Raw genomic sequence first — 27,388 nt, forward strand, 5'->3', positions numbered from 1 at the left:
GCTGGTCTACCCTTCTCCCCCCCTCTCCCTTCTTGCTGAATCCTCCCATTCAGAATCCGACCCTCCATCCACAATATTCCACAGGCACCTGTGGAATATTTCAAATTTTAGAAAAATGAAAAAAAAATCATTTTGAAATACAATTTTCATGGAGTCCAGCCATTTTTGACCCCAGGATTTTTTTTAAATTTGGACATGGCCTTTCCATTTGGCTGTGGTACAATGGTGACTTTCTTGGTCCATGTAAGCAATCTGCTTCTAGTAAGGTGTAACACAGCAGCAAGTAAGAAGGCAACAGTTTCCGGATTCTTCAGACCAACTCAGGAAGCAAAATGTTCACACCTGACAGCTCTTTATACAAGTCAAACTGTGATGATTTGTCGTTTTGTTTTTTTTTTTTACCTTTCTGTGGATTCTTCCTCCACTAAACTAAACATGCAAGGAGAGGCATTGCCGCCTGTCTCTGTGAAGTTTCTAAGTGTAGCATGATGGATAGATAGGCTTGTTGGCTCGTAAACAGCCCACATTCAGACAGACTCTGTGTAGCTGACAGTCAGTCCTGTGGGGTACTTTTTTTTTTTTTTTACCATCCAGTACCTTCTTTCTTTCTTAATTTCCAAACAGCAACCAGTTTATAGCAACTGACAACCTTCCACTTAGTATATGTGCCAGACACATCTTGCACTTTCAGTTTAAAACTTGGAGCCGGCAGTGACAGTTATAAAAGTTGGAATCTGTAATTTGCCAAGTCAAGAATCCAAAAGCCAATATGTAAATGCTTGGTAAGGGTATCTGCACCACAGGCTATAGAATGAAGGCTATTCTTGCATAAATTTAAAATGTTTAAAGGACATCTTTTCTTAAACTCTAGTCGACAGCAAATAGGGCACCCTACACACAATCATGTTATAAGGGGCCAAATGTTTTTCTGTTTAAGTTTCAGAATGCTAAATCCATACCAGCAGTTGGCAATTGCCAGGTTTGAATACTTTCACTTAAAATTATAAATAATTACTTTCCAAATTTTGTAATTTACATCAATTTACTTCACAAAGCTCAACTTAGGAAAGAGGTTCTTTCATAAAGAAAAATAAAGTTAGCCAAAACTGTCTGCAAGAATTTGTAATTTTAACAAATAAGCCACAGTATTTTGGAAGCAATAGAAGATTCAAAAAGTAGCATATGTGTTTTGAATGACACATGATAATAAAATTTAGCATCCCAGCAAAGGACAGGAAATGTTATTTGCAACAGTAAGACTTCATGTCAATTAAATCCCCTATGATAAATGCTAAACAGTTAATCTGGTCCTTTGACCATTTTAGCACTTATAATAAAAAAAATATAAAATGCGGATATCAATCAGTTAAACATTTATTGAGTACCTACTATTTTGCCAGGTACTATGCTAAATGCATAGTGAATACACCAAGAATAAATGACTTCATCTACGTGGGTACTCTCCCCATGGAGGTAAATCTCATCTCCTCTGCACCATAGTCAAATGTTTTTTCCAGTTTCTAAAGCCCAAAGCATTCTTCCCTTGGGTGGCCAGCCCCCTCAGCTTGAGCCTCTGAACTTTGACGTGGTAAGTCCTGTTCTTCTGGATACCCTCTCCTCCCCAGTTTGTCATGACGCTGCTCTCTCCTTGTTGATTCCCTTCCCATCTGTCTGCCTACTAGTATCCTTTGTGGTATCCTCATCCACCATTCTGAGTGCCCCCTGCCGCCAGGGTCTCTCCTAGGTCTAGTTCTCTTTTCCCTTTATATCATCTCACTCATGACTTCCCAGGGATTAAATTATCATCTCTGTGCAGATAATTCCCTGACCTACATACTCAGCCCTACTTTCTCCAACATCACCAAGTTTTGGACATTTTGAGCTAATGTCCCATAGGCATCTCAACCTTCACATGTCTCAAACAGAAACTCATTATCTCCCCCAACCCATCCAAACCTTTCCTTCTTCCAAACTTTTCTGTTACTGTAGAGGCCACCACCATCTCTCCAGTCTCTTTGACCTCATCCTCCACTCTACACTCACAATGACGCCACAGATACAATCTGTTGCCATTTTGTATCATTTCTACCTTCACATTTCTCGTATCTGTCCTCTTCTCTCCACTCACACAGTCAGCACCTTCATACAGACCTCTTCACCTCACACTTTGAGTATTGCAATAGCCTTCCCTACCTCAGGGCTCTTACCCCTCCATCTATCCTCCACTCAAATGCTCAAGTGATTTTCTAAAAGCATGAGTCTGATCTAGTTGCCCACTTCCCTCCCCATCGTCCTCATCAATAAACTCCAGTGACTCTCTATTACTGCCAGTATCAAATGCAAAATCCTTTATTTGGCATCTAAAGCCCTTGATGACTTGGCTACTTCTTGTCTTTCTAGTCCTCTTATATTTTCTTCTTCTCCTTGCACTTTGTGATTCAGCTACACTGACCTTCTTAATGTTCCTTGGATTCTGTCTCCTGACGCCATGACTTTTCAATAACTGTCCCCATGTCTGAAATGTTCTCCCTTCTGGCTCCTCTGACTTTAAGACAATTCAAATTCTACCTTTTGTAGAAGGTCTTTCTCATCCCCTCTTTAGCCCCTCACTGTTAGTGCCTTCCCTCTGAGGTCACCTTCCATATGCACTGTGTATGTATCTTCTATGTACAGGTATTTGCATGTGGCCTTCCTTATTAGACCATAAGCTCCCTGAGGACAGGAGCCATGTGTGTGTGTTTTTTGCTGTCGTTATTGGTGGTGGTTTGTTTGTTTTTGTTTTCTTTGTATCCCTGGCACTTAACACAAAAATCCAACACATAGTAAGTGCTTAATAATTACTAGGTGACTGATCTGCTGAATCTGATTGGATGATCCTTGGCTAATAGACACATATAAAGACCACTATCAGACTTTATATGAATCCATTCCCCTGGAATGGAACCTGCCAAGGTGTAACTCCAATGGTTTTTGGAAACTAAGGGTCACCTCCAAACCACAATGAGGCATCAGAGTTAGATTTCATTAGAGGATAAAAATGCACACATCTCTTCATATCATCCAAAGTAGGTAACATGGTGATGTGGAAAGGGCACTGGTAATCAGAGTCAGAGGACCTGGGTTCAAATTTGACTTCAGATGCTGACTATAGGTATGACTACCACTCAACTTCTCTGGACCTCAATTTCCTCATCTGTAAAATGGGATTGTACTATACAATCCCATCCAGTTCCAGGTCTACCTTGCTATGTAAGGAGCTCACTGTGCTACAGGAACTGCAATTCCTTATTGTTAGTCATTACACATTTCTATTTATTGGCTACCCATATGAAATGTGGCAAACTGCTTTGTAAAGTTTAGTAGAAGATAGACCTGTTTGTATAGAGCCTTGTATAATGTCTCATTCTTGCTTAATAGATGTTATATTCAGTGTTGATGAAGCAATGACCCTAATAGATGTTGCTGTAAAAATATAAAAAGTTAATAAATGGGGGATTGTATGACAGACTCAGCATTTCTACACTATTAGCCACAGACAAGGATTTATGAAAGAGGTATTGATTACAAAGATTATTAATATGGAAAACTTTTCCCCCATAATTCCATAGTTCTGTTTCTTACATTAGAATTGGCTTTACCTCATACTGAGCACAAGGGGGTGCTAATGGTGAATAATTGATTGAAACTAATCTACCATATTATTCTGCTTATAGTCAGAAAAATGTCTGGTCTTTTGACTTCTAACCTAGTAGTATCTGGTAATGATAAAAAGGATAATGATGATGATGATATCCTATATTCAGTGTGGGTGATTGGAAGAGGTGGGATAAGTGGGATTCAAACTCAGCCCTTTGCCTAACAATGCAATGCTCTGTCTAGTACAACACTGGAACTTTCCCAGGGTAAAAGAACTGACTGGTGGTAGGAGTAGGAAAAGTCATGTAGGGTTACAAATTCCCAAGTCAGCACTCTTTCCCCCTTACCTGAATCTTTATAAACTACAAGTTTGTGTGGAAATCAACTGAAGTCCCACAGAAACACACAAACATACTTAAGGAGATTTTTTTCTTTTTCCCCTCTTTCATAGCAAAAACCTCACAACTACCATAATATGTAGAGGTTAGCAAATGCCACCTTGGCTCTTTACCAGTTAGGTGACCTCAGGCAAGTTATTGTCTTTGTTTCCAGGCTTATAGTTTAGCACTTTAAAAAAATTCAGACTTACAGTTTCATTGGCACAGGAAACTCCCCATAAGAAAAGAATCTGCTCCATAATTTGCAGTCTCTGGGGCATTAAGGTTAAGTGGCTTTTTTGTAGCCAGGGCTACAAAGCCAATAAGTGGCAAAAATGGGGCCTGAATTCAGGTCTTCTGGATTCAGAAGCATGTCAAGGAAGCTTTTTTTCCCCCTGGCAAATAGTAGGTGCTTAATAAATGTTTATTGAATTGAGTTGAATATAAGTTTTCAATACTTTGTCTTTGTTACTTTTCTCATTTAATCCTAACAATCCTGGTATAATGTCTTCCCTAATGCCACTCAATGAGTCAGAGGATACAAAGATTTAGAGCTGGACAGGGACCTTGGAGATTCAGTCCATGCCCCACCCCTTATTTTACAGAAAAAGAAAATGAAGCTTAGAGAGAAGAAGTGACTTGGCTAATGCCAGATAAATATATAAATAAACAAACAAACAACAAATAAATAATAAAGGTAATAAAGGGTGAAGAATTAAGATTTTAATTTACCTCCTCTAAGTCAGGGCTGTTCCCACTATACCTTGTAACATCTGCAGGTAGAAATTACAAGGATATTAAGGCTCCAAGTAGTTCAGTGATTTGCACAAGGTCGCAAACAAAATCAAATGAAAAAATTGGCATTCAGACATGTTTTCAGCCTCCTGCAGCCCAATTCTTCTGCCACTATAGCAACGCTGCCTCTCGGTGTTGATAAGTGTGGCAGTGGCATTTTTACTGACAACTCATTGTATCAAATAAATTAGTCTAATGATGCTGGTAGCTTATGGCAGTCCCAGGGGCACTTTTCCAAAAAGTAAACCATGGCAATGTAATAACTGCACTAAACTTGAAAAAAAAATCTTTTAAAAATTCACCTCACCCTTGCCATGGAGGCAATAGTCTCATCATCAAACTTATACATACTTAAGTTGTCCATTAGCCCTTGACAATGAAGTTCAAATGATAACCTTCCTAGTGAACAATTTTAAAGAATGTATTCTTAATTTCTTTAAAATACACATCTAACATATTACTTACTTTTTACAATGCTTAATCAGTATGTAGCTCTTTGAAACATTTTATTTCACATGCCAACTTCATTGTCAACAACAAGGTTTTCAGAAGTCTACTTGATTAATTTCCTTTCATTCAACTGAATGTGACCCAGAGTGGGTACTAGTCATGCCATGCTTGCAGCATAATCAGGGCACTGGTATAACTATTTCTGAAGCAGCCTTCACCATTCCTTGGGACTTCATAGAAACAGGGCCACTATCCAGAATTATAATGTTGGCGCATGTATTGATACTAACTTGGAGGCCAGGGATTTAAAATTATACCACACTGGAGGCAATAGGAAGCCACTAAGGTTGATTACATCAGTGAGTCATATGGCTAGGTCTTTTCTTAAGGAAAATTACTTTGGTGTAGGATAGACAGGATTGGAGAGAGACTTGGAGCAAGGAAACCAAATTAGGTGGCTATTGCAAAAATTCAAGTGAGAGGTGGTGAAGACGTGAACTAAAGTGATAGCTGTGTCAGTGGAGAGAAGAATGAGATTGAAGAGATGTAAAGATAAAAAACAATTGATTGGATATGTGTGAGAGAGTGATGAATCCAGAATGATGCCAAGGTTATAAAACCAAGAAAGTGAATCCCGATAAAAATAGGGAAATTTGGAAGAAGGAAAGGTTTGGGGAGAAAGGTAACAAGTTCAATTTTAGATACGTTGAATATAGGAAATCTCCAGGAAATCCATTTTGAAATATCCAATAGACAACTTAAGGACCAAAATTCAGGTGAGAGACTAGTTCAGGGAGTCATCTGCACAGAAGTGATAACACAGACTCTTGGGAAACAATTATTCTAAGGGGTTATAATACGGATGATGAATCAGCAAAATAAACTGAAAAGGAACAGTCAGATAGGAGCAGAAAACAGCATCACGAAAACCCAGAGAGGAGACAGACAGGAGAAGAAGGTGTTCAATAGTGTAGCAGGCTGGTCAAGAAGGCTGAGGACTGAGAGAAGCCCATGAGATTGTGCAATTAACAGATCACTGATAAATTTGTGGAAAGCAATTCCTGTTAAGTAATAAGGGTAGAAACCAGGACAAAAAGGTCATCTTAGAATAAGTAAAGGCGGTGAGGGAAGAGAGCTTAAAAATCAAAGACCACAATTAATGAATGACCTTGCTCCTAATTACTGAGAGTGACTTCATTTTGGTGCTCTAAATTAACCATTTGTGTTTGAAAGTTCTCCCACACAGTCCTACTCTGGTGCCCCATCATGGCATGGAGGTGGAGCTTGGAATGTCAAAGGCTGTGCCAATGGATTATAAGGTCCAGCAGGTTCTATCATGTTGGAAACACTTAAGAGTACAACTGTTTCCTATCAAGTATTGTCTACCCTCCTACCTTTGTAGGGCAAACATGGTAAGAAGAAAGGTATTTAATAGTATCCTTAGTACTAATTCATAGTATCACTAAGGAGGCAAATGGTGGTCACTACAGTCAGCCTTGGAATCAGGAAGATGGGGGTTCAGGTCCTATCTCTGACACATATTAACTGTGCTAGCGTAGGCAAGTCTTTTAATCTCTCTAGATTCATTACTCATTCCACTATGCCACTGCTAGCATATGTTTTTTTCCCTTTTACAGAATGGGAAGTTGAAATGTAATCAGGTTAAGTGACTTATTCTAAATGTCCAACATGGGGAAGAGCATTGAATGAAGCCCCTTTCCATAAGAAAAGGCAGTTAGTTGGTGCAAATGAGAGAACACTAGCCTTGAGTCAGGAAGAGTTGGTTTGGATACTTACTAGCTGAATGACCCTGGGGTAAATCACCTTCTTGTGCCTTGGTTTCCCCATCTGCAAAAGGGGGTTAATAAAAGGGTTGTTGTGAGGGCTCAAAGAGATCACATTTGTAAAATGCTTTGTGGAACTTTAGAGTGTTATAAAATGCTAACTCTCATTATCATAATTAACCTTTCAGTGCTCTAGGCAATTCTTTATGACTATAAGTTACAGATTAGTTTGTCTGAGTCAGTGGAGAGAGCCTATACATGAGGAGTTTCTTACACTGATGAAATCACAGGTCCAGACCAGAAAAATTTAAAGGAGGGAAAAAAAAGTCTTCACACAGCCAAAGACCATCTCAGAATGGATTAACTTGGAATAGCAAACAGAAAACCAATTCACTACAGTGATTAAAGCTTCTTTCCCAAATCCACATGCTTAAAATCTTTAAATAATTTAAAACTGTAACCTAAGGAACTCAAATAACTTTTACATATTTCAGTTCTATTTTCATCACCAAAAATCATTTTTTTTGGTGCAGCGCCTGCTGCCCATGAAGGTGGTAATGACGGTGTAAGGTCGTCTACTACTCGGGGAATTTTCTCTTGCTTGGCTGTACCATGTCTCACTTTTGATGTTCAGTCCAAAGTGGAATTATTGTGCCTCGGTTGAAAAGGGGAGCCATTCAGTGGAAATGGATCGTGATCCTTTTACCTAGCACTTTTCTGGCTAGGGAAAAGAATGCCGGGGGAAAGAAAAGGGAAGTATGAGGCGATGCAAAATCTACTCTCATCCTTTCAGTATAGGCAGGACAGTCTGGGGACGGTGATTTTATTTTGTTTTCACGATGTCTCTGGAAGCAAGTGATAATGACAACAGTAAGTGATGTTTACACAGCCTTTTACATTTTACAAAGTGCTTTCCATATGGAATCCCACTTACGGCCCCAACCATTTGAAGTCAAGGAAACTAGAGCCAGGTGCTTAAGTTCACCATTTGTAAATGACACAGATAGGACTTTAGCCCAGGTGTTCTGACTCTACATCCACTGTTCTTTCCATTATGTCACCATGATTATTTTCAATCCCATTTAACAGAAGGAGAAACTGAGATGTGGTCAGATTAAATGATTTATTCAAAGTTATGTAACTAATGGAGGAGTGCTGAATGAAACCTAAATGCCTTCTCTCTCGGCAGTGAATTGTACTACCCACAAAATTCTTCTGACTGGTGTTTTATAGAAAGCTTTTTAATGGGCTAAATGACTAGTCAATATTCAGAACTCAGAGAAGTAACTTGTTTAAATACGAAAAATTTTATGATGCATTCAGGAAGTCCCAAAAGGGTGGCTAATGGGCCTCATTCATCCATATGACAAGGATTTATTAAGTGCCTGCTATATATGCCACTACGCACAGGGGACACAAAGGCAGAAACAAACAGAGCTTGCATTCTCCTGGGGCGGGAAGGATAACAAGAACACAGCTAAGGAATACAAAATCATGTTCAGAGGAAAAGGGCACAAGAAACTGAGGGTATAAGCCTGCACCTAAGAAGACTTACCTTGAAGTTCACCTTTAAAGAAATTAAGGATTTCTAAGGGATAGAGGTGAAAAGGGAGGGTGTTCAGGTACAGAGGACTGCCTATGAAAAGTCAAGGAGATGAAGAGACTGAATGGGGTGAGCAGAAAATAACAAATAGGCCAGTATGGCTGGAATGACGAGTGCAAAAAAGGGAGTGATGTTCAATAAGCCCAGAAAAGTGTCCTAGAACCAGATTGTAAAGGGCCCTAAATGCTAAATGGAGGTATTTATATTTCACCCTAGAGGTAATTGGGGGCCATAGGAGTTTTTGAGCAATGGAATGATATAGTCAGACCTAGATATTAGAAATATCAATTTGACAGCTATATGGAGAGAGAGGGGAGGGAGGAGAGAGGGGAGGAACACAAGTTTTAGATAGATAATCAATGTTTTTGTTTTTGTTGTTCAGTTGTTTCAGTCATGTCTGACTCTTCATTTGGGTTTCCTAGTCAAAGGCACTCGAGGGGTTGGCCATTTCCTTCTTCAGATAATCAATCAGAGAAAAGTGAAAGTACTGCCTTGCTTCAGTGGGCGGATGGTCTGCAATTGCACATTAGATTACATATGTATTATATATTCTCTTTTTTAAAAAGTGCATTAACAATGGAATATAACTTTGGTATAGGTCAAATATTTTTAAGAGTATCAATAAAATAGAAATTTTAAAGAAAAGAAAGCATTATGAAAACAACTAATCTGCATAAAATATCTCTTTACAAAACCAAAAACTTCTTGGACAAGAGAATTTCAGAGAAATCAGTGAGGATCAATCTTCATGATTTGCTCTAAATAACCAAAGGAAATGTTACCTATAATAAATATTACTTATAATTAATATTGCATATCATATTTTAAATTGTCATTAATCAATAACATTAATTACTATCATCATTTTAAACTGGAATTAATGCTATTAAGATGTTAATAGACAGCTCCAGTGGGAAAATATAAATCCCTTAGTCAGAAGCTCTCAAAAGCCTGACCAAAAAAGGGGATGTACTAGTGAGTTTAAATCAGAATCTGTAGATAATCCAGCTGCATGGGGCCTCATTCCCCACTTCCTAAATCTCCCTAGAGGCAAGACTATAGGTACCTTGAGATCCTCCAAAGGGACTGAGGTTGTTCAGAAGGAATGGTGTCCCTTACACCAACACCAGGGTGTGTTGAATTTATAAGAATAGTCTCTTATCCTGAGAGTGGTTTCTGTATTGCATGAATGGGACCGAAACTAACTGCAGGATAGGCTGCTGGGTGAAAGGGAATTATTTGACAACTGTACAAATACTATAGGTTATCCATAACAATTTAGCATCAGACAGCTATAATATCATAAGGGTATGATCAAATGAAATTAGAATAAGAAATTAATCAACAAACATTAAGTGTAACCAAGAAAAAAGCAAAAATAATCTCTGTCCTCAAGGAATTTATGTTTCAAATGTGAGAGACGATATTTACATAAACAGGTATATATAAAAGAAAAACAGGTGTGTATATAAAAGGTATAAAGTATATGGAAGGCAACCAAATGGATATCCAACTTATTGGATAGATCATTAGTGGAAATTTTGAAAGAGCTAATATTAAAGAAAATATTAGAAATGAATATTTCACACCAAAAGTAATAAGTTGTAGAGCTCATTAAAAGCTCAAAATAATAAATGTATTAAAGAATTTAGACACTTAATGGATGACAGGGCCATGTTGTTTCAATCATTTCTGAATCTTTGTTGACTCCACTTGGCATTTTCTTAGCAAAGATACTAGAATGCCATTTCCTTCTCCAATTAATTTTACAGATGAGGAGTAAGGGTTAAGTGATTTGCCTAGGGTCACATAGCTAGTCTGAGGTCAGACTTGAATTCAGGAAGAGTTTTCCTGACTCCAAGCCGATCATTCTATCCAATGTGCCACCTGGCTGCCCATAGTGAGTTTTTTTTTTAAGGAAGTCTACAACTATTTGGAGCTTATCTCCAATCTCTGCAGGTTGATTTCATGGAGAGCAACCCTGCCTCTCACAGAGCATCCTTTGATGACACCATCAAAAGCAGAATGTGTACTAGGATTTTCACCAAGTATGAAAATTCTTGTTTTCATATTTTTCATATTTTCAGAAGAATAAGCTATTTGTATTGTATTTTCTCCCTAAGACAGTCCTTTTCAACAAGTTACCTTGCAACAAACTATTCTTCTAGCTGTATGTATTTACAGTTTGATAATCTGATTCCCCCCTTGTCCCTCTAAACCTACCTCTTCTCTCAGTTCTCCTATTGCCCTTGCTGGCACCCCCATTCTTCTTGTCACCCAGGTTCTTAGCCAACAAGTTATCCTCAACATTTCACTCTTGACTTTCATGCCCCACCCCCACAGCCCACCAGTTTTGTCATTTCTCTCTCTCTTTGGCATCCATCCCCTTCTCTCCCCTCAAACCACAACCATCCTAGTCTAAGTGTTCATCACCCCCTTATCTGAACTATTACAATAGCCTCTTTATTGTCTCTCCTCTCCACCTTGTGCTCTACACAGCTGCTAAACTGATATTCCTGAAGGTTAGGTCTGACTTTTCCTCTCCTGCTCAGGAAGCTTCAGGGGCTCTCCATTACCTCTCAGACTAGCAAAGCCCTGCAGAATCTGGCTCCAAGCTAACTTTAGAGGTTGATTAGGCATTACTCCTCGGCTCCCCATCCCCACCCCTTACACACACACTCTGCATTTCAATCAAATCTGCCCAGCTGCTATTCTCCATACTCCATACTCCATCTCTCAGCTCCATGCCTTTGCATATGAAGGTTGCCCCCCCATGCCTGGAATGTTCTCTTTCTCACCTCTTGTTTCTTGGAAGCTCAAGCATCACCTTCTTTGAGAGGTTTTCCTTATTCCCATATCTTTTAGTTCCATACTCACAGCACAAGGTAATCTTTTTTGCCTACATCCTGTATTTACTTGTCTGTGAATGTGATGTACCCCCCTATTAGAATGTAAGCTCCCTGACACCCCAGAAGTTACCAGACTATATATATCCTTTGACCCAACCATACCACTATAGCTACACTCCCAAAGAAATGATGAGGAAAATGATCTGTATGTACACAAAAATTTGCGGTAGCTCTTTTTACCATAGCCCCAAATTAGAAACTAAAGGGGTATACTCCTATGAGGGGAATGACTAAACAAATTATGATATATGAATGTAATGGAATATTACCGAGTCATAAGACATGATGGAATGGATGTTTCGGAGGAAGTCGGGAAGACCTCTACACACTGACATAGAGTAAGGTGAGCAGAACTAGGAGAATAATTTTTATAACGATAAAAAGTAGTATGGAGAAAAACAACTTTGAAAGACTTTAAAAGTCTGGTCAATGCATTGATTAAGCATGAGTCCAAAAGAATGGAGATGAAACGTGCCACCCACATCTTTACAGAGAGAATGAATTTAAAAGGCAGAAAGACATTTTCAGACATGGTTAATATAGAAATTGTTTTGCCAGAATATGTAGATATGGATCGAGGGATTTGTTTTCTTTTTAATTTACTTAATTGGGGGAAAGGGTAATAAGAGGGGTAAATTAATAAAAAATTGTCACTTGAAAAAATTTTAATATAAGCTCTAAGAAAGGAAGAACGGTCTTATTTTTCTATGTGTATCCCTAGAGCTCGGCACAGTGTTAGGCACACTTTTTTCACCACAAAAGAAGTATAATTTTATAGCTGGAATCTCCTATTTCAGTCTCCTCAGTGCTAGGCAGGGTACCAACAAGGCTGTCACAATTAGTATCCCAGATTTGGTAAGCCAGAGTGTTCTTCTGTCCAGGACTGAATCTGACTGAGAAGAGCTCTCAGCAACTAGAAGGAAAAATGCAGGCCCTTGGAATAGTCTCTTTTTTTGTTATGGATATAGCTGAAAGTTACCAGGTTTGGGGATTTCAAGCGGTCTAGTGGATAGAGCGTCAAATTAGGAGTCAGGAAGACAAGTTCAAATACCACCTCAGACATTTACTAGCTGTGTAAACCCTGGGAAAGACCCTTAGACTCTATGGGCTCCAATTTCTTCATCTGTAAAATGAGGATATTGGACAAGATAACCTCTAAGGTTACTTTTGGTCCTCAGTGTCCATGATCCTCTGAACACAGACAAAACCTCACTCTAGGCTGATCTCCCTAATGGGTTTATTGGATAGTTATAAACATGTGAATATAGCCACACATACAAGAAGAATATAGGACCACATGCGTGCCTCTGGCTCATTGCTGTCCTGAGACATTCTATTTCCCCAATCCTAAGAAAATGAAGCCATACAAGCATATAGCTGAGCACCCTGCAACTAGCTCCACTCAGGCCATCAAATCGTTTTTGACAGTCTATAAATGTTAAGGGTCTGTGGGTCTTTACTCTAATGTAGACAAGGGGAGCTAATGCTCCAATCTACGTGAGCAAACCTCATCTGTCTGACTACCACCATCATGAGTAGTCCAGATAAGTCTAAAACTGGGAGTTGGTAGAATTCCTTGGAATTGGGGGCTCCATTCCCTGTGGTTTTCTCCTTTTATAAACCTCCCCAATTCTTCTGGGTGAATGGGCTGATCGAGTAGAACTGTTTCAAGCTATTATCAAGTTAACTTCTGTGAGTAAGTATCTTCCTATTTGAAAAGTGACAATTAGGCATCTATTCAGAGTACAGCACATAGAATGTGTGCCACCTGGTGGTGGTGGGGAAGAAGAAAAATGAAAAGGCCTTAGGAAAGTTGATGTAGAATAAGGACATACACATAATTAAGAATGAGGTTCAATGTAAGACACAACTGGAGAAACTTGGTATGATAAAGTTTCTGAGAAAACAAGTTACTGAAATTAACTACGGAAAAAGACAAAATCTTATAAAAATACAGAATTTAGGTTAAAAGTTTCAACTTGACAAATTATTATAAAATTTCATGATTTCTATGGAAATTAATCTTTAAAATCTATATTATACTATTGTCCTAAGTTTTAAGGCAATCTTTATGGTGCTATTACCTCTAAGGCTACCTCCCATTTGCCCTGTATTTATCTTATGCGTTCTGATTTTTATATATAGTTCTCTCCTCTGTTAAAATGTAAGCTCCTTGAGGACAGAGACTCTATTTGCTTTTTCTTTATATTTCCAGTGTTTAGCTCAGTGCAAGACACAAAGAAAACACAAGCAAGTGCTTATTGGTTGATTCTCTTATATTAAAAAATTAAAGCTTTTCTAGATAAATTATCCTAATATTTCAGTTGAGTTTCAAATACTATAATTCGGGTAATCATGAATATGCAATGGTAATGAATGACTATATATACACAACTGAGCATACACATAGATGATAGATATGGAGATGAATAGATCTATAGATCCATTGACAAACAGATACATAGATAGTAACCACGCATCCTGCAATTTAAGTTTCTTTAACCAGATTTTGAAGAAGGAACATTTTTTGTCAAGGATATGATCTGATTTTTGGTTTTGAAAATCTGATTTCAGATTTCAGCATCACATAAAAGATATGGGAAACTGGGATAGAGGTAGGGTAGTTAATACTTCTCATTTCAGAAGAGTACAATACATATCAAAATGTCACTAAATATTCAATTATCTACATTAAAGTTGTTCATAGAGGTTTTCATATGATTTTGTTAGGAGAAGCAATAGGTGTCCATCCCTCTGTGGCAAAGACCACATTTCTCTTCTGTTGCTGTAACTTCCCAGAACTTTCTCAGTTCCCTACCCTAATCTCCTTTTACCCTCCCCTAATTAAAGTCCCTCACTAGCTCTGTGAGACAGGTGCTAGGATTCTGCACAAGAAGCAGGAAACACCAATGTAGATTAGGACTTAGGCTGCTTAATGAATCAGAAGCCATACTGCATGGAATAAGGCCCTGGCTAACTAGTTGTCTAGAAATCTGGACTGAGAGCTAAAATAGGGAAATGACGCAAGAACATAGAAGGCTCATGATGAGTGAAGAAAAGTATAGAAAGGTGAACAAAAGTACAGAAAGAGTTAATGGAGTCAGGGATCTTTGGAAGCTTTGCTTAGTGATTCCAGGGCATTCTGGAAGACTATTCACCCACCTGAAGTAAAAGACTACCATCTGAAGAATGGGTATCTTCCATTCATCCTTTACACTGTTATCTGATGAATTTTTCTTATGCGTGATCTGATCAGGCTACTCCTTCTCTAACAATCATGCTATATGGTTCTTTTGCCTAATGAATAAAGTCCATTACAGGCCCTCCACAATCCGTTGCCACCCTCTTTCTCCAGTCTTATTTCATACTGCTGTAGCGGGGCCTTTGGAGCATGCCCACTTTGCCTAACATGAAGGGATCCTTAAGGGAGCTTGTCTGGGTATACCCAGATCCCCTAGGAGGGAGGCACTCTGTATCTGTATCTCCTACTATGTGGGTGGTTTGACTGATCCAGAATAGGCCTCAAGGGTTACTCTCTTTCCATCTTTCTTTCTGTCTACATGTTCTGTCCTACACAGAGTGTGAGAATGACAGTTCACCCACAGTGTGGGCGCCACAAACTGAACTGGTCAGAGGGGAACGTCTTCCTTCCCCTGACCAGGCTCTCAGAGGTAGGCCTGGGGGTGTTTGTTTCTGTTTCTGTCATTTGTTTTTTCTCAGTTTCACAATATCCCCACCAGACTGGGACTTGGAACCATGGTGACCTTGACACCAGGATTCCTGGTGGGGATCCTACAATGATGAATCCTTTCTGTATAATCTGTCTCGAATCCATCTCCTCCTTTCTACTTCCACTCTCATGACCCCAGCCCGTCATAAATCAATGCTAGAGCCCCTCCCAAAGCCTCAGTGATCCAGACTCAGGATATGATTTGTCCTCTGGATGAGGACCATGACATCAGGAAGATGATGCCATGATTTGCAAATGAATTGGATTTAAGTGAGGGAGGGCTGTGCACCAGCCTCACTTTGTCCTCTGGAGCCATCTGGGTCCAGTGGCCAGATACAGATCAGAACAACTGGAGATGGCCCACAATGCAGTGGGAGACCTTGGTCTTTTTAAGCTGAGGTCTTTCCAAGTTCTCCCTTTGACAGGGGCAATGATCATTCAGAACTTTGGAACTGATTGTGTGACATGGGAGACCATGGCACAGGACTGCTCAGCATGGCGTGCCCTCATTGGAGAAGGTGCTGAGCTCTGTGAGCAAAGCAGAATTGAAACAGCTCGAAGGAAATGCAGGAGGCACAAATTTAGAGAATCCTCCCCAAATGTTCACACAGACTCTTTGTGCCTGACCTGTGGTAGAGCATCCTGAGCATGTACTGGTCTGATTAGCTATAGTCAGACACACTGAAAGTTGACTCTGGCATAGTGATGTCATTTTAGTCCTCTTAGAGAAAGGACACCAGTCAACCAAGTGCTGTTTAAGAATTGAACCAGTTAGCCACCCACAAAAAAAAAAATAATCAAATTGGGAAGGGAAGACCCTCAGGGTTTCTGGCCAAAAGATAAACAATTACTATTTACATTAACTCTGAGCCATCAGGGCCCAAACAATAACCAGTAAGTGGTGCTTGGATAGGGACCTATTGTTGATCAATCCACAAGAATGGCTCCTGAGGCAAAAGTGAGACTGGTGACTTTGCTCAACCCTTCCTCACTTAAATGCAATTCATTTGCAAGTCACGGCATTATCTTCTTGAGGACAAACCACAACCAGTGAGTAGTCCAAGCTGCCCACTGGGGACCCAACTGGCCAAGTTTCAGTTGGGCAATTCAGTTCCTCTCCTCTCCTGTGCTCTGCTTTCCTCTCTCCACATGGGATATCGTGACTTTACCAGGTGGTGATCTACCCAAAGGAAGGCAAATGTTGAAGGCTGAAACCTACCTAGATACCTTGGGGCTTACTAGCTAGGTTTCTTTTTTAAAGACTATGCCTTAAACCCAGACTACAAAAATCAACCCCATAGTGCCAACATGGCAGCTCTCTAACCTTTCCATGCCTAGACAGAGAACTAAGGATCAGAGAGACTGCAACAGGACATAGTGTGTGTGGTTGTGTAGCATTCCACCAAGTCTGAGAGAAAGTATTCAGTATCAAGGTGGGGTCAGTTCCTCTCTACCCAAAAGTCTCGTTGGGCAGAGACCTTGGCTGGTGCACTATGAATGAATTGCCTAGAGTGGGAGGTGACTTTGAGATCTAACCCCCAAAGAAACCACTATCAGAAAAAGCCTGAAATCACCAAAGATCTCAGAAAAAAAAAAAAAAAAAGAAAACCCAAAAGCTTTGGATGTAAGCATATAAATCAACAGGAAAAACATTAACTGCAGAGAAAAATATGGCCTCCAGATCTAGTAAATGAGGTCAGGCATCTATGAATAAATACTTTGAGATAAAGGGAAAAGATCCAACATTTAATGAGACAGAGGACTGTGTAGATTTTGGGGGGAGTGTGGTGCTGTAACACTCTGTTCTTGACTGGTTTAAAAGAGAAATAAGAATTATTAGAGCAGAATTTATGGTCTGCACAGCAAAAATAATGAGCAGAAAAGAAAAGCCAGAATCTACAATGGCAAGTCTCACCAAAGAAAGAAGAGAGAGAACAATAGGTTGGGAAGGCAAATACACAGAGGTGAAGGACAATCTATGAGAGAAGTATAAACATTCAACTTGCCAGAATTTAAACAATCACAGAGCCTCAGCATTATAGGAAGGGGGTGCCTCGGCTGATTTCTAATGCAACCCACACCCGAATAAGAATCCTCTCTACAAAATTCCCAATGAGTGGAGGGAGGAGGAGGAAGCCAGCAGCACCTGAGGCAGCCCATTCGGATTTTGGACACTGATAGTCACTAAAGAGTTTTTCCTTACATCAAACCTAAATCTAACTTTTTGCAAATCACATTCACTTTTTTTTAGACTAATTTCACTCCCATCTCTGCCCTCTGGAGCCAAGCAGAACATGACAGAGCTTCAAATACTTGAACACAGCTATCACGTCCCTTAGAAGGGACTAAATATTCTCAGAGAAATCTACTGCACTATCTAGGCTGATAACAAAAGACATAGCATATGCCCTGGAGATGCCCAGAGAATGAGGAATATAGGCATCACATTTACTAAAAAGGCAGATAGGTGGCACAGCGGATAGAGGGCTGGGTCTGGAATCACAAAGATCTAACTTCAATTCCTGTCTGAGATACTTACTAGCTGTGTGGCCCTGAGCAAGTCACTTGATTTCCCTGCACCTTTGGTATCCTCATCTGTAAAATGGGAATAATGTGGCACTTATCTCACAGGGTTGTTGTGAGAAGAAAAACACAAAAAGCACTTTGCAAACCTCAGTGCACCATATAAATGCTAGCTATGTAATATAGAGAAACTTCAAATCATAAATCTGTGAGTGGGGAGAAAACACTGTATTAAATTTCAAATAGTGTGGATTCAAAAGTTGAATATATATGTATACATATATTTCAGGTTGGATTATCCACGCCCCTCCTCCCTTCTATTAGAACAAATAATTGACTGGTAGCTATAGTAGATACACATATGAACTGAGCTGAGGCATTCACAACATTATGAAGTTTCAGAATTCGGAATTGCTGTGAATGAACTGAAAATTAAATTCCAAAATTTAACATCTATTTAATTTTTGAGTCTTGTTTCTAATTTAAAACAAATTTTTAAAGGGATGGCATACTTTATGCCATGGAATGGGGAATTCCACATTTAATTATTAAATATGCATTTCTTACCATAGAAATACCTCCATTTTGGTTACTCCTTAGTAATTTAAAATGATTATTCCATTTCTTAATCAAATTTGGTGTTTTGAGGTTGTTTTTTTTTAAATCAACCCACAGTTGAAAGTGACTTAGTATGTCAGGTTTTATGTTTGTTTGTTTTACCTGTAAAAAAAAATATTTTGACTAGATGGTAGACTTGTGAAAATAGACTTTTATAATGGAAAGGATGATACAACTTTGAATATAGTATTGCAAATCAGATCCTTTATTTTTGAAAAATTAACACCCCATTCCTATATAAACTAGAATGGTCCTAAACATAAAGAAAAGGGGGGAGGGGTGGTAAGGAGAAAGTCATTCTAAAAATAACATTTTTATTATAAGATTTCCTGATTTCTGCTATAGATTTCATACTCAGCACACCTAAGACTTTGAGTAATTATCAGTTAATGATCAAGTTCCTAGTCATTTATAGTACAAATATATATACACACATACATATATACATATGTGTTTATATACACACACATATATACATATATAGTGTTGTTACATGTTCCTGAATTAGATTTTTGTAAAGGAGTCTCTGTTACATAAGGAGACAAGTCAGTACAAATCAGTTGTAAGAGTTCTTTCAAAGAGGAAAAAAACAAACAACCTCTTTTCCCCCTCAGTACAAGTGATGGTGTAGTTTTTAATAGCTATTCAGCCTCTATAAAGGTACTTTTCATTTTCCAAGCCATTAAAGCATCTATTCAATAGCACTAGATGGTCTCTGATTTACAGAAATCTCAGAGCCCACATATAGTAACAGTAACCATCCCTGTCTGCAAGTTGGCTGACTAGTCTTATTCAAAATGCAAGGAAACACTTTATTGAAAAATAAAAAATTAAAAGAGGATATTAAGTCTCTTTGTGAGTAAAAAAAAAGATAATGAATTAAAATGACCTCAAATTAATACAGATCTTATTTTTTATTTTTTTTAATAATGGAATATGGAAAATAGATTTCATTTTTATTTTGAATTCATTTTAAAAGCATTTTTAAGTTAATTAAATTGCTGATTAATAGTAAATGGTTAATTTTATTAATGCCCTCCTTATTCCAATCCAGATCACCTTGACAGCCGAGTCTTTCAGTAGGAGGCATCAGATCATATGATAACAGACATAAAGTTGGAAATCACCTCAAGGGCGATCTCAGCCAATATTGTACAGATGAGGAACCTGAGGTCCAAGCAAAATGACTTGCTCAAGGTCACACAGGCAATACACATTGGAGGCAGAATTTGACCATTTGGTCATTCTAATATTCCCTGCTTCCTCCTGGTGTTTTCTATGCATTTGTGTTTTAATGCTGCAATAATAAGTTCCAGATAAACAATGAAACAGACTTAGAGTGCCAGTTACTCTTTGTGCATTAAGGTTTTACAGGCTCACCTTGATTCAAACAAATACAATTAAGGAGGTGATTACTCTACAAAAGCATCCACCTTGGAAGGCATTTTAGGGCATTTCTCAAGCCAGACCCTCTAGTGTGTATAAAACACGACTAATTTTAGAAAAATCCTATTTACAGACAACTTTCCAGTAACACATCTGTTGCATGAAGTAATGCAATATCTGCATCTGTTTGCCAGGCGGGAACAAAACAGAATGTTCAAATTACATTTCTAAGGATAAATTTAGCATCACCCAAAGTTTGCTCCCATTTCAAATGGCTCTTGGATACCCTGTCACTTACCTTGACTGCTCCATTTTCATGCATGGTGATACAGTTGTTGGCATCTTCTGACAGCTGGTACAGGGCCTGGGCTGTGGCTCGATGAACATTGGTGTCTTTTGATCTCAGGTATCGCACTAATGGGGCCACCGCCTTGTGTTCCCCAAAGGCAATTCTGTTCCTGCCCCACATACAGCAACGAGAAATAGCTTCAGCTAGATGCTGCCTCAGTTTATCATTGTTCTGTACAGGGAAAATGGACATGTGTTACAAAAGCCATGGTCTAGAGAATTTGTAAATCCAACTCCAACTTGGAGGTACATGCCCAATACGGCCCAAGGCTACAGACTATTGAAAAAAAAAATTTTTTTTAATTGGAACAGTTTTTCAGGCTTCAGAAACATTCTACAAGGGGCAGGTAGGTGACGTAGTGTATAGAACTATGGGCTTGGAATTAGGAAGACTCATGTTCATGAGTTCAAATCCAGTCTGACACTAGCTGTGTGACCCCGAGCAAGTCACTTAGCCCTTTTTGCCTCAGTTCCCTCATCTGTAAAATGAGTTGGAGAAGGGAATGGCAAACCACCCCAGTATCTTTGCCATGAAAATCCCCAAAGGGGTTCCAAGGAGTCAGACATACATGACTGAAACAACTGAATAGCAACATAGCTTTGGGAGTCACCTGCAAACAGATGACCATTGAATCCATGGGAAGAGATGAGATCATTAAAGGGAAAATTGTGGAGAGGGGAAAAGAAGAGACCAGGAAGGAGCCTTTGGGGGACATACATGGTTAGGGGTATCTTAATGTAAGCTTGCACCTACCTCCATACCACAATATGATATTCACATAGGAGATTTTAAAGATACAAAGAGATTGCTAGCAACTTTGATTAAAAAAAAAAAAGGCAGGGTACTCATTTACTGTATATATTTATATATATATGTGTGTGTGTGTGCGTGTGTGTTTATACATATACACACAATATATATTACAGTATATGTGTATGCATTTAGAGTATATATAGTATATATACATTACAGTATATATGCTCATTTATAATCTATACAGTATATATGCATTATAATATTTACTCATTTACAGTATATGCCGTATATATTAAAGATTATATACAGTATATATACATTACAATACATAGTATATGTACACTGCCGTATATACATTACCATATATAGCATAAATAGTCTGTGTATGTATATATATATATATATATAGGAGGGGGATATAGAAGAAAAGGCTGAAAATCATAATAAAATGAGGTTTGGGGAATAATCTGAGAATTTTAATCTTTGAACCATGGAACCTTTGGGAGAAATATGGGGGAGGGGGGAGAAATCAAAGAAAATCCAGAGTTTGTGATAAAAATTAATTGACTTAATTTTTGAATTGTGAATACCACCAAATCTTAATTATTCATAGAATCAAAGACTGCCAGAGCTGGAAAGGAATCTAGAAGTTGGGACCCCAGGAGGTATCTGATCCCTTGACAGTTGGATAACTGAGGTCCCCAGGGAGGTTAGTAACAAATAATTGTAGTTAACATTTCTGTAGTGTTTTAATATTTGCAAAATGCTTTATCCATATTTTCTCCTTTGAGTTACTCAAGATCACATAGATAGCAGGCATCAGAGGCAGGCTTTGAACCTAGAACCTCTGACTTCCAGATCCAGTATTCTTTCTGCTCTATCATACTGCCTCAGCTTAGAGATCATTTAGTCTAACCCTTCATTTTTCAGATGAGGAAATTAAGACCCACAGAAATTAAGAGATTTTCCCATATTAAATTAAGAGATTTGGCATATGCAGGACAACATTCCTGTTACAGACCTCTTGCTTTTTCCTTCCTTCCTGTGGTTCCTTCATTTTCCTACATTATGGCTAATTCATTGTGTTAAAGCTATTGTTAAAATTCAATGTTTGCATTATCTGTGGATTTCATTTATTCAGGTCAGAATTTTATTATTCATCTTATCTATGGTGGGGGAGGACTGAAACAGTGATTTCATTGGTATAGAGAAGCACTCCCACTGATAGGGATCAATATCATTGGGCAGTTTATAGTCTTAAGCTGCCTAGGGCACTGAGAGGTGAACAGATTGGATTAGGATCCTGTAACCAGCAAAGCTGAGTGACCCGAGATTGTGAGAGTGAAGTGACTCCCCAAAAGGTCACATGTAAAATCAGGATCTAAACCCAGATGTTAACTCCAAGTCCAGCATTCTTCCCATTCAAACTGAATGCTTCTTGATGTATCAAATCACATCACTGAAAGTTGCAGAGCTAAAGAGCTCTGAATTTTTTTAAGTGTCCAGTACAAATAAAAGCATTCTTATTGTCTGTTGACACATTTATGTTGGGTGATAAATTTACTTTTTCTGGTACTGTTCTAGCAGAAACCAAATGAATAAATGAATGAATGAAAAAGCATTTAAGAGCTTACTCTGTGCTCAGCACAGTGCCAGGGATGACGATGATGAAGATGATAGCCAGAATTTATGTATCATTCTCAGGCTTGCAAAGCACTTTACGGCAACCATGTCATTTGATCCTTACAGTAACACTGGGGGGGGGGTGCTATTTTTATCACCATTTAACTGATGGGAAAACAGAGGATGAAAAAGATTATAGGATTTGTCCATGTTCCTACAACTAATGTCTGCAGCAGGATTTGAACTCAGGTCTTCCTGACTCATTACACCACCTGTATACCACCTAGCTAACATAATATAAATGCAAGTCTTTTATTCCAAAAAACTTTGGTTGTGGTTTCAGATAATCAAAAGACAGTTTCTTTGTTTTTGTTGTTTTGGGGGGGGGGGTTGGTTTTTTGTTCAGAAGTTCTACAGATATGAGTTTCTAGGGTGAAAGAAGAAAAACAAGATTTAAGTACCTTATACAAAGCATTTTACAAATGGTATCTCATTTGCTCCACACAACAACCTGTGAGGTAAATTCTTATTATTCCCATTTTACAGTTGAGGAAACGGAGGCAAACAGAAGTTAATTGACTTGTCCACGGTCACATAGCTTATATATGTCTGAGATCACATTTGAACTCTTATCTTCCTGGCCTGTCTGCTATGCTGCCTTCCTGCCTTTAAAGAAGTGGGATTTCATTACAATACTACCCTGGATTATTCATATGAATGAATACCCCAATGTGACTCCATTACGATAACACTAGGTACGATTAACGTATTACTTACTGTATTTGCAAGTTTGGACAACAAAGGGACAACACCATGATCTGTTATAACTGCTAAATTTTCTTGGTCCTTTGCTATATTGGTGATCGCTGCACATACACTTGCTAGGACTTCCTTGTTTTCCGATTTCAGCAAATTGACCACAAGCTCCAGGCCACCAACAAAGGAACGAACCATTTCTCCAGCATCCTAAGTGAAAACGAAAATCAATGCTTATGGTTACAATGACATTAAAAATTTTAAATAGAGATATGTACTTTGGAGCAGGATTGAGGGAAGGAGTCAAGTTGCCTTTTTTTCCCCTGTAACTGTTGCATATACTTTTACTTCAACACCTCTGTGATCTCATCAAAGTGGGTACTCCCGCCACCGGATTGGAATCATCCAGGTTTTCTCATTCTGTAAGATGACTCTCCATAGCTTTCCACAAAGACTTTTCAAAGAAAGTCCAACATATTGAAGGTCTTCCTCCACATCTGTTTACATTTCGTGACTATCTCCTGCCGCAAAACCCATCTTTTTCACACCGATACTCCGTGATGTTGTATGATTATGAGTCATGGAATATCACAGTCTCCAAAGAATCAAAACTGTGGGTGATTAACAAGACCATGAAATGCCACATGAGCATAAGTGAGTAGTAGCCCATTACACCAAATATGAATTATATGCCTGAAGTTATAGATCTGTGATTTTCAGATCCTTTCCCCCTCCCAACGATTTCAGTCTTCTAAGAGTTGCTTGAGCCACTAAGAGATTGAAAAACTTGTCCAAAGTCCTACACACAGCTAGTATAAGAAGTAGGTTGAATCCAGGTTTTTCCAATTCTAGGTGCAGTATTCTATCCAATGTACTAGAGATTTCAAACACTAGGGCAGAAGCCTGCTGCAACATTCCTGAATGTGGCCCAAACCAGATTAAAATGTTATTGGGAAATATTTAACAAAATAAATACAAATATAATAAACATAGATTATGTTAAGATGTGGCTTTCTAGGCCAATTTGTAGCCCTCAGGGATCCCTGTGTACAGTTTAGTAGGCTCCATTTCTATTTGAATTTAATACCACTGCTCTGTACCATACTTCCTTTCTTCCAGGAAATATGATCCAGTAAATATCTGATAAGAAAAGAAGACAGTCCAATTAAGCAACAAGAGTCAGTGATAAACAGAATCACACTAATATCCACAAATTTTAAATTATTAATAGTTAAGAATGATTGAGCACTTACTATGTATAATCAATAATTATAAAAAAATACATTTATATCACAATAGAAAATTTAAAGCTTTGTACCCTCCAAATATATGAGTGTTACCCCAACACCAAAAAACCCCACAAAAACCAAGACATCACAAGGGAGACTGAAAGATGTCAAGCATAAGAACAGGAAAGACAGAAGAAATGTCTTAAGGATGCACTTAAAGCTGCACTATTTCAAACAAAACAAAATCATTGTCAATTACCTATAAAATGAGAGATCTCTAGCTATTAATGCTATGAAATGAAATGAAATGAAGGTCTGGTGGCTACTGAAGGTCACACTTACCATGGATGGACCTTCTGTTACACTTCTATATGTTGCCCTCAGATAGTGAAGGGACTAGATGAGACTTAACATTTTCTCCCTCAAATCAGTCTCATGAAGATGAACAGTTCAGAGAATCATCTTTTAGTAAAAATGAATTTCCATTTAGACACAAAATATACACATATGTAATGACTATATAATTCATATTCATACATATATCCACACATGTATATATATATAGCTAATAATCATCAATAGAATTACATTTTTAAAATTAAGATCAAATTGTAGCTATAGAGACATGAAAAAGACTGACTAAAGAGTGGAATCTGCCAATAACTCCTCCCATAGGAATAGAAGTGAAAATGTGTAAAAGTAAATTTCTTCATGGTTATAGGTTTCTCTCATTCCCTTTACATTCCCAACTCTTCAACCAAAAAAACACAACGATCAGTCATTTACGTATTCCATATAAGCCAGAGGGATGAATACCTGATAGTGTGACTTGAAAAAAGAAATTAGAGAAATAAATACTACTGTACTGGCTAAGGGAAGGAGTGAGAAAGAAAGAGGAGAAAAATAGATAATATACATTCTGGGAACAAAGAGTCATCAATTTTTAACAAGAACATATTCTATTCTTTTTCTCAAAGTTATCACACTTTTTTATTTCATCTGAAAACTATAAGGCTTGATAACTCTCTTGTTAATTATGTACTACCTAGGGTCCACTAATTAAGATTTGGTATATATATATATGTGTGTGTGTGTGTGTGTGTGTGTGTGTGTGGAGAGGAGGAGGAGAGACAGAGGCAGACAGAGAGACAGAGACAAAGAGAGAGAGACAGAGACAGAGAGAGCATAAAGTGTTATTTATTAAGGAAGACTAAGTGATAATTTAGAACTATGGGTGTGGCCAGGTGGCTCAGCGACTAAGAGCACTGGCTCCAGTGTTGGGATGACCTGGAGATCGAATCCCGGGCTCAGACACTCAGCACCACACCCAGAAATAACTGGCCGTGTAACCTTGAGCAAGTTACTTAACCCTGATTGCTTATAAAAATAATAATAATAATTTAGAACTATGACCAAAGTTTTATAAAACTGTGAATACCCTTCAACTCCTCAACAATACCACTAGTAACTCTGTATCCCAAAGACATAAAAGAAAATGGAAAGGGATCTATATGCACAAAAATATTTATAGAAGTTCTTTTTCTGTTGGCAAAGAATTGTAAATTGAAGGGACACCCATCAGTAGGAGAATTATTGGACAAGTTGTAGTACATGACTGCAATGGAATACTCTTGTGCTATAAGAAATGATAAGCAGGATGCTGCAGAAAAACCTGGGAAGACTTCTATGAACTGATTCAAAATGAAGTGAACAGAGCCAGGAGATCACTGTATAAAATAACAGCAATATTGTACAATGATCAACTATGAATGACTTAGCTATTTTCAGCAATAAGACCATTCTGAAGGACTTATGATGAAAACTATCCATTTCCAAAGAAAGAACTGATAGAATTCACTATTTCTCAAAAACTGCTGGAAAAACTAGAAAGCAGTTTGGCAGAAACTAGGTATAGACCAACATCTTACATTATAAAACAAAATAAGGTCAAAATAGGTACATGATTTAGCCATAAATGGTGAAAACATAAGCAAATTAGGGTAGCATGGAATATTTTACCTGTCAGATCTATGGACAAAGGAAGAAATTATGACCAAACAAGAGAAAGAGAGCATTACAGGATGTAAAATGGATAATTTTGATTACATTAAATTAAAAAGGCTTTTGAATAAGCAAAATTAATGCAGCTGAGAATGGAAGAAAAGGAGAAAACTGGAGGAAAATTTTTACAATAAGCTTCTCTGATAAAGGCATCATTTCTCAAATATATAGAGAACTCACAGTCAAATTTATAAGAATAAGAAATATTCCCTAATTTGTAAATTGTCAATGAATATGAAAAGGTTTTTAGGTACAGAAATCAAAGCTACTTACAGTCACATGAAAAATTCTCTAAATTACTACTGATTAGAGAAATACAAATAAAACAAATTTGAGGTACCATTTCACACTTATCAGATTGGCTAATATGATGGAAAAGGAAAATTATAAATGTTGGAGGGAAAACTGGGACACTAACGTACTGTTGGTGGGATTATGAACTGACCTAACCATTCTGGAGAGCAATTTGGAACTATGGCCAAAGGGTTATAAAGCTATGCATACCCTTTGACCCAGTAATACCACTACTAGTTCTGTATACCAAAGATATAAAAAACAAAAAGGAAAAGGACCTATATACACAAAAAATATTTATAGCAGTTCTTTTTTAAAGAAAGAACTAATGGAGTCTGAATGAAGATTGAAGCATACTTTTTAAACTATTTTTCTTGCTTGGTTTTTGGTTTGTGTTTTCTTTTGCAACTTGGCTAATAAAGAACATAATAAAGGGAAGTCATCACTGTGACTGAGAGAGAGAGAGAGAGAGAGAGAGAGAGAGAGAGAGAGAGAGAGAGAGAGAGAGA

General features: G+C 38.0%; 1 protein-coding gene across 1 annotated transcript in view; it reads right to left on the reverse strand.

Moving 5' to 3' along the window:
* The window catches only part of ODAD2 (outer dynein arm docking complex subunit 2), a 217,122-nt gene that overhangs the window by 37,741 nt on the left and 151,993 nt on the right, over positions 1-27,388 (reverse strand). The window contains exons 18-19 of the mRNA XM_069086371.1: positions 23,317-23,505; positions 20,110-20,331 (exon numbers count right to left, since the gene is read on the reverse strand). Coding sequence (XP_068942472.1) covers positions 20,110-20,331; positions 23,317-23,505 — 411 coding nt within the window. The remainder of the gene's footprint in view (positions 1-20,109; positions 20,332-23,316; positions 23,506-27,388) is intronic.

The sequence above is a fragment of the Petaurus breviceps genome, unplaced genomic scaffold (assembly GCF_028583685.1).
Source record: "Petaurus breviceps papuanus isolate PSGF00001 unplaced genomic scaffold, PetGlider_PUasm1.0 178, whole genome shotgun sequence".
In the NCBI taxonomy this organism is placed as follows: Eukaryota; Metazoa; Chordata; class Mammalia; order Diprotodontia; family Petauridae; genus Petaurus; species Petaurus breviceps.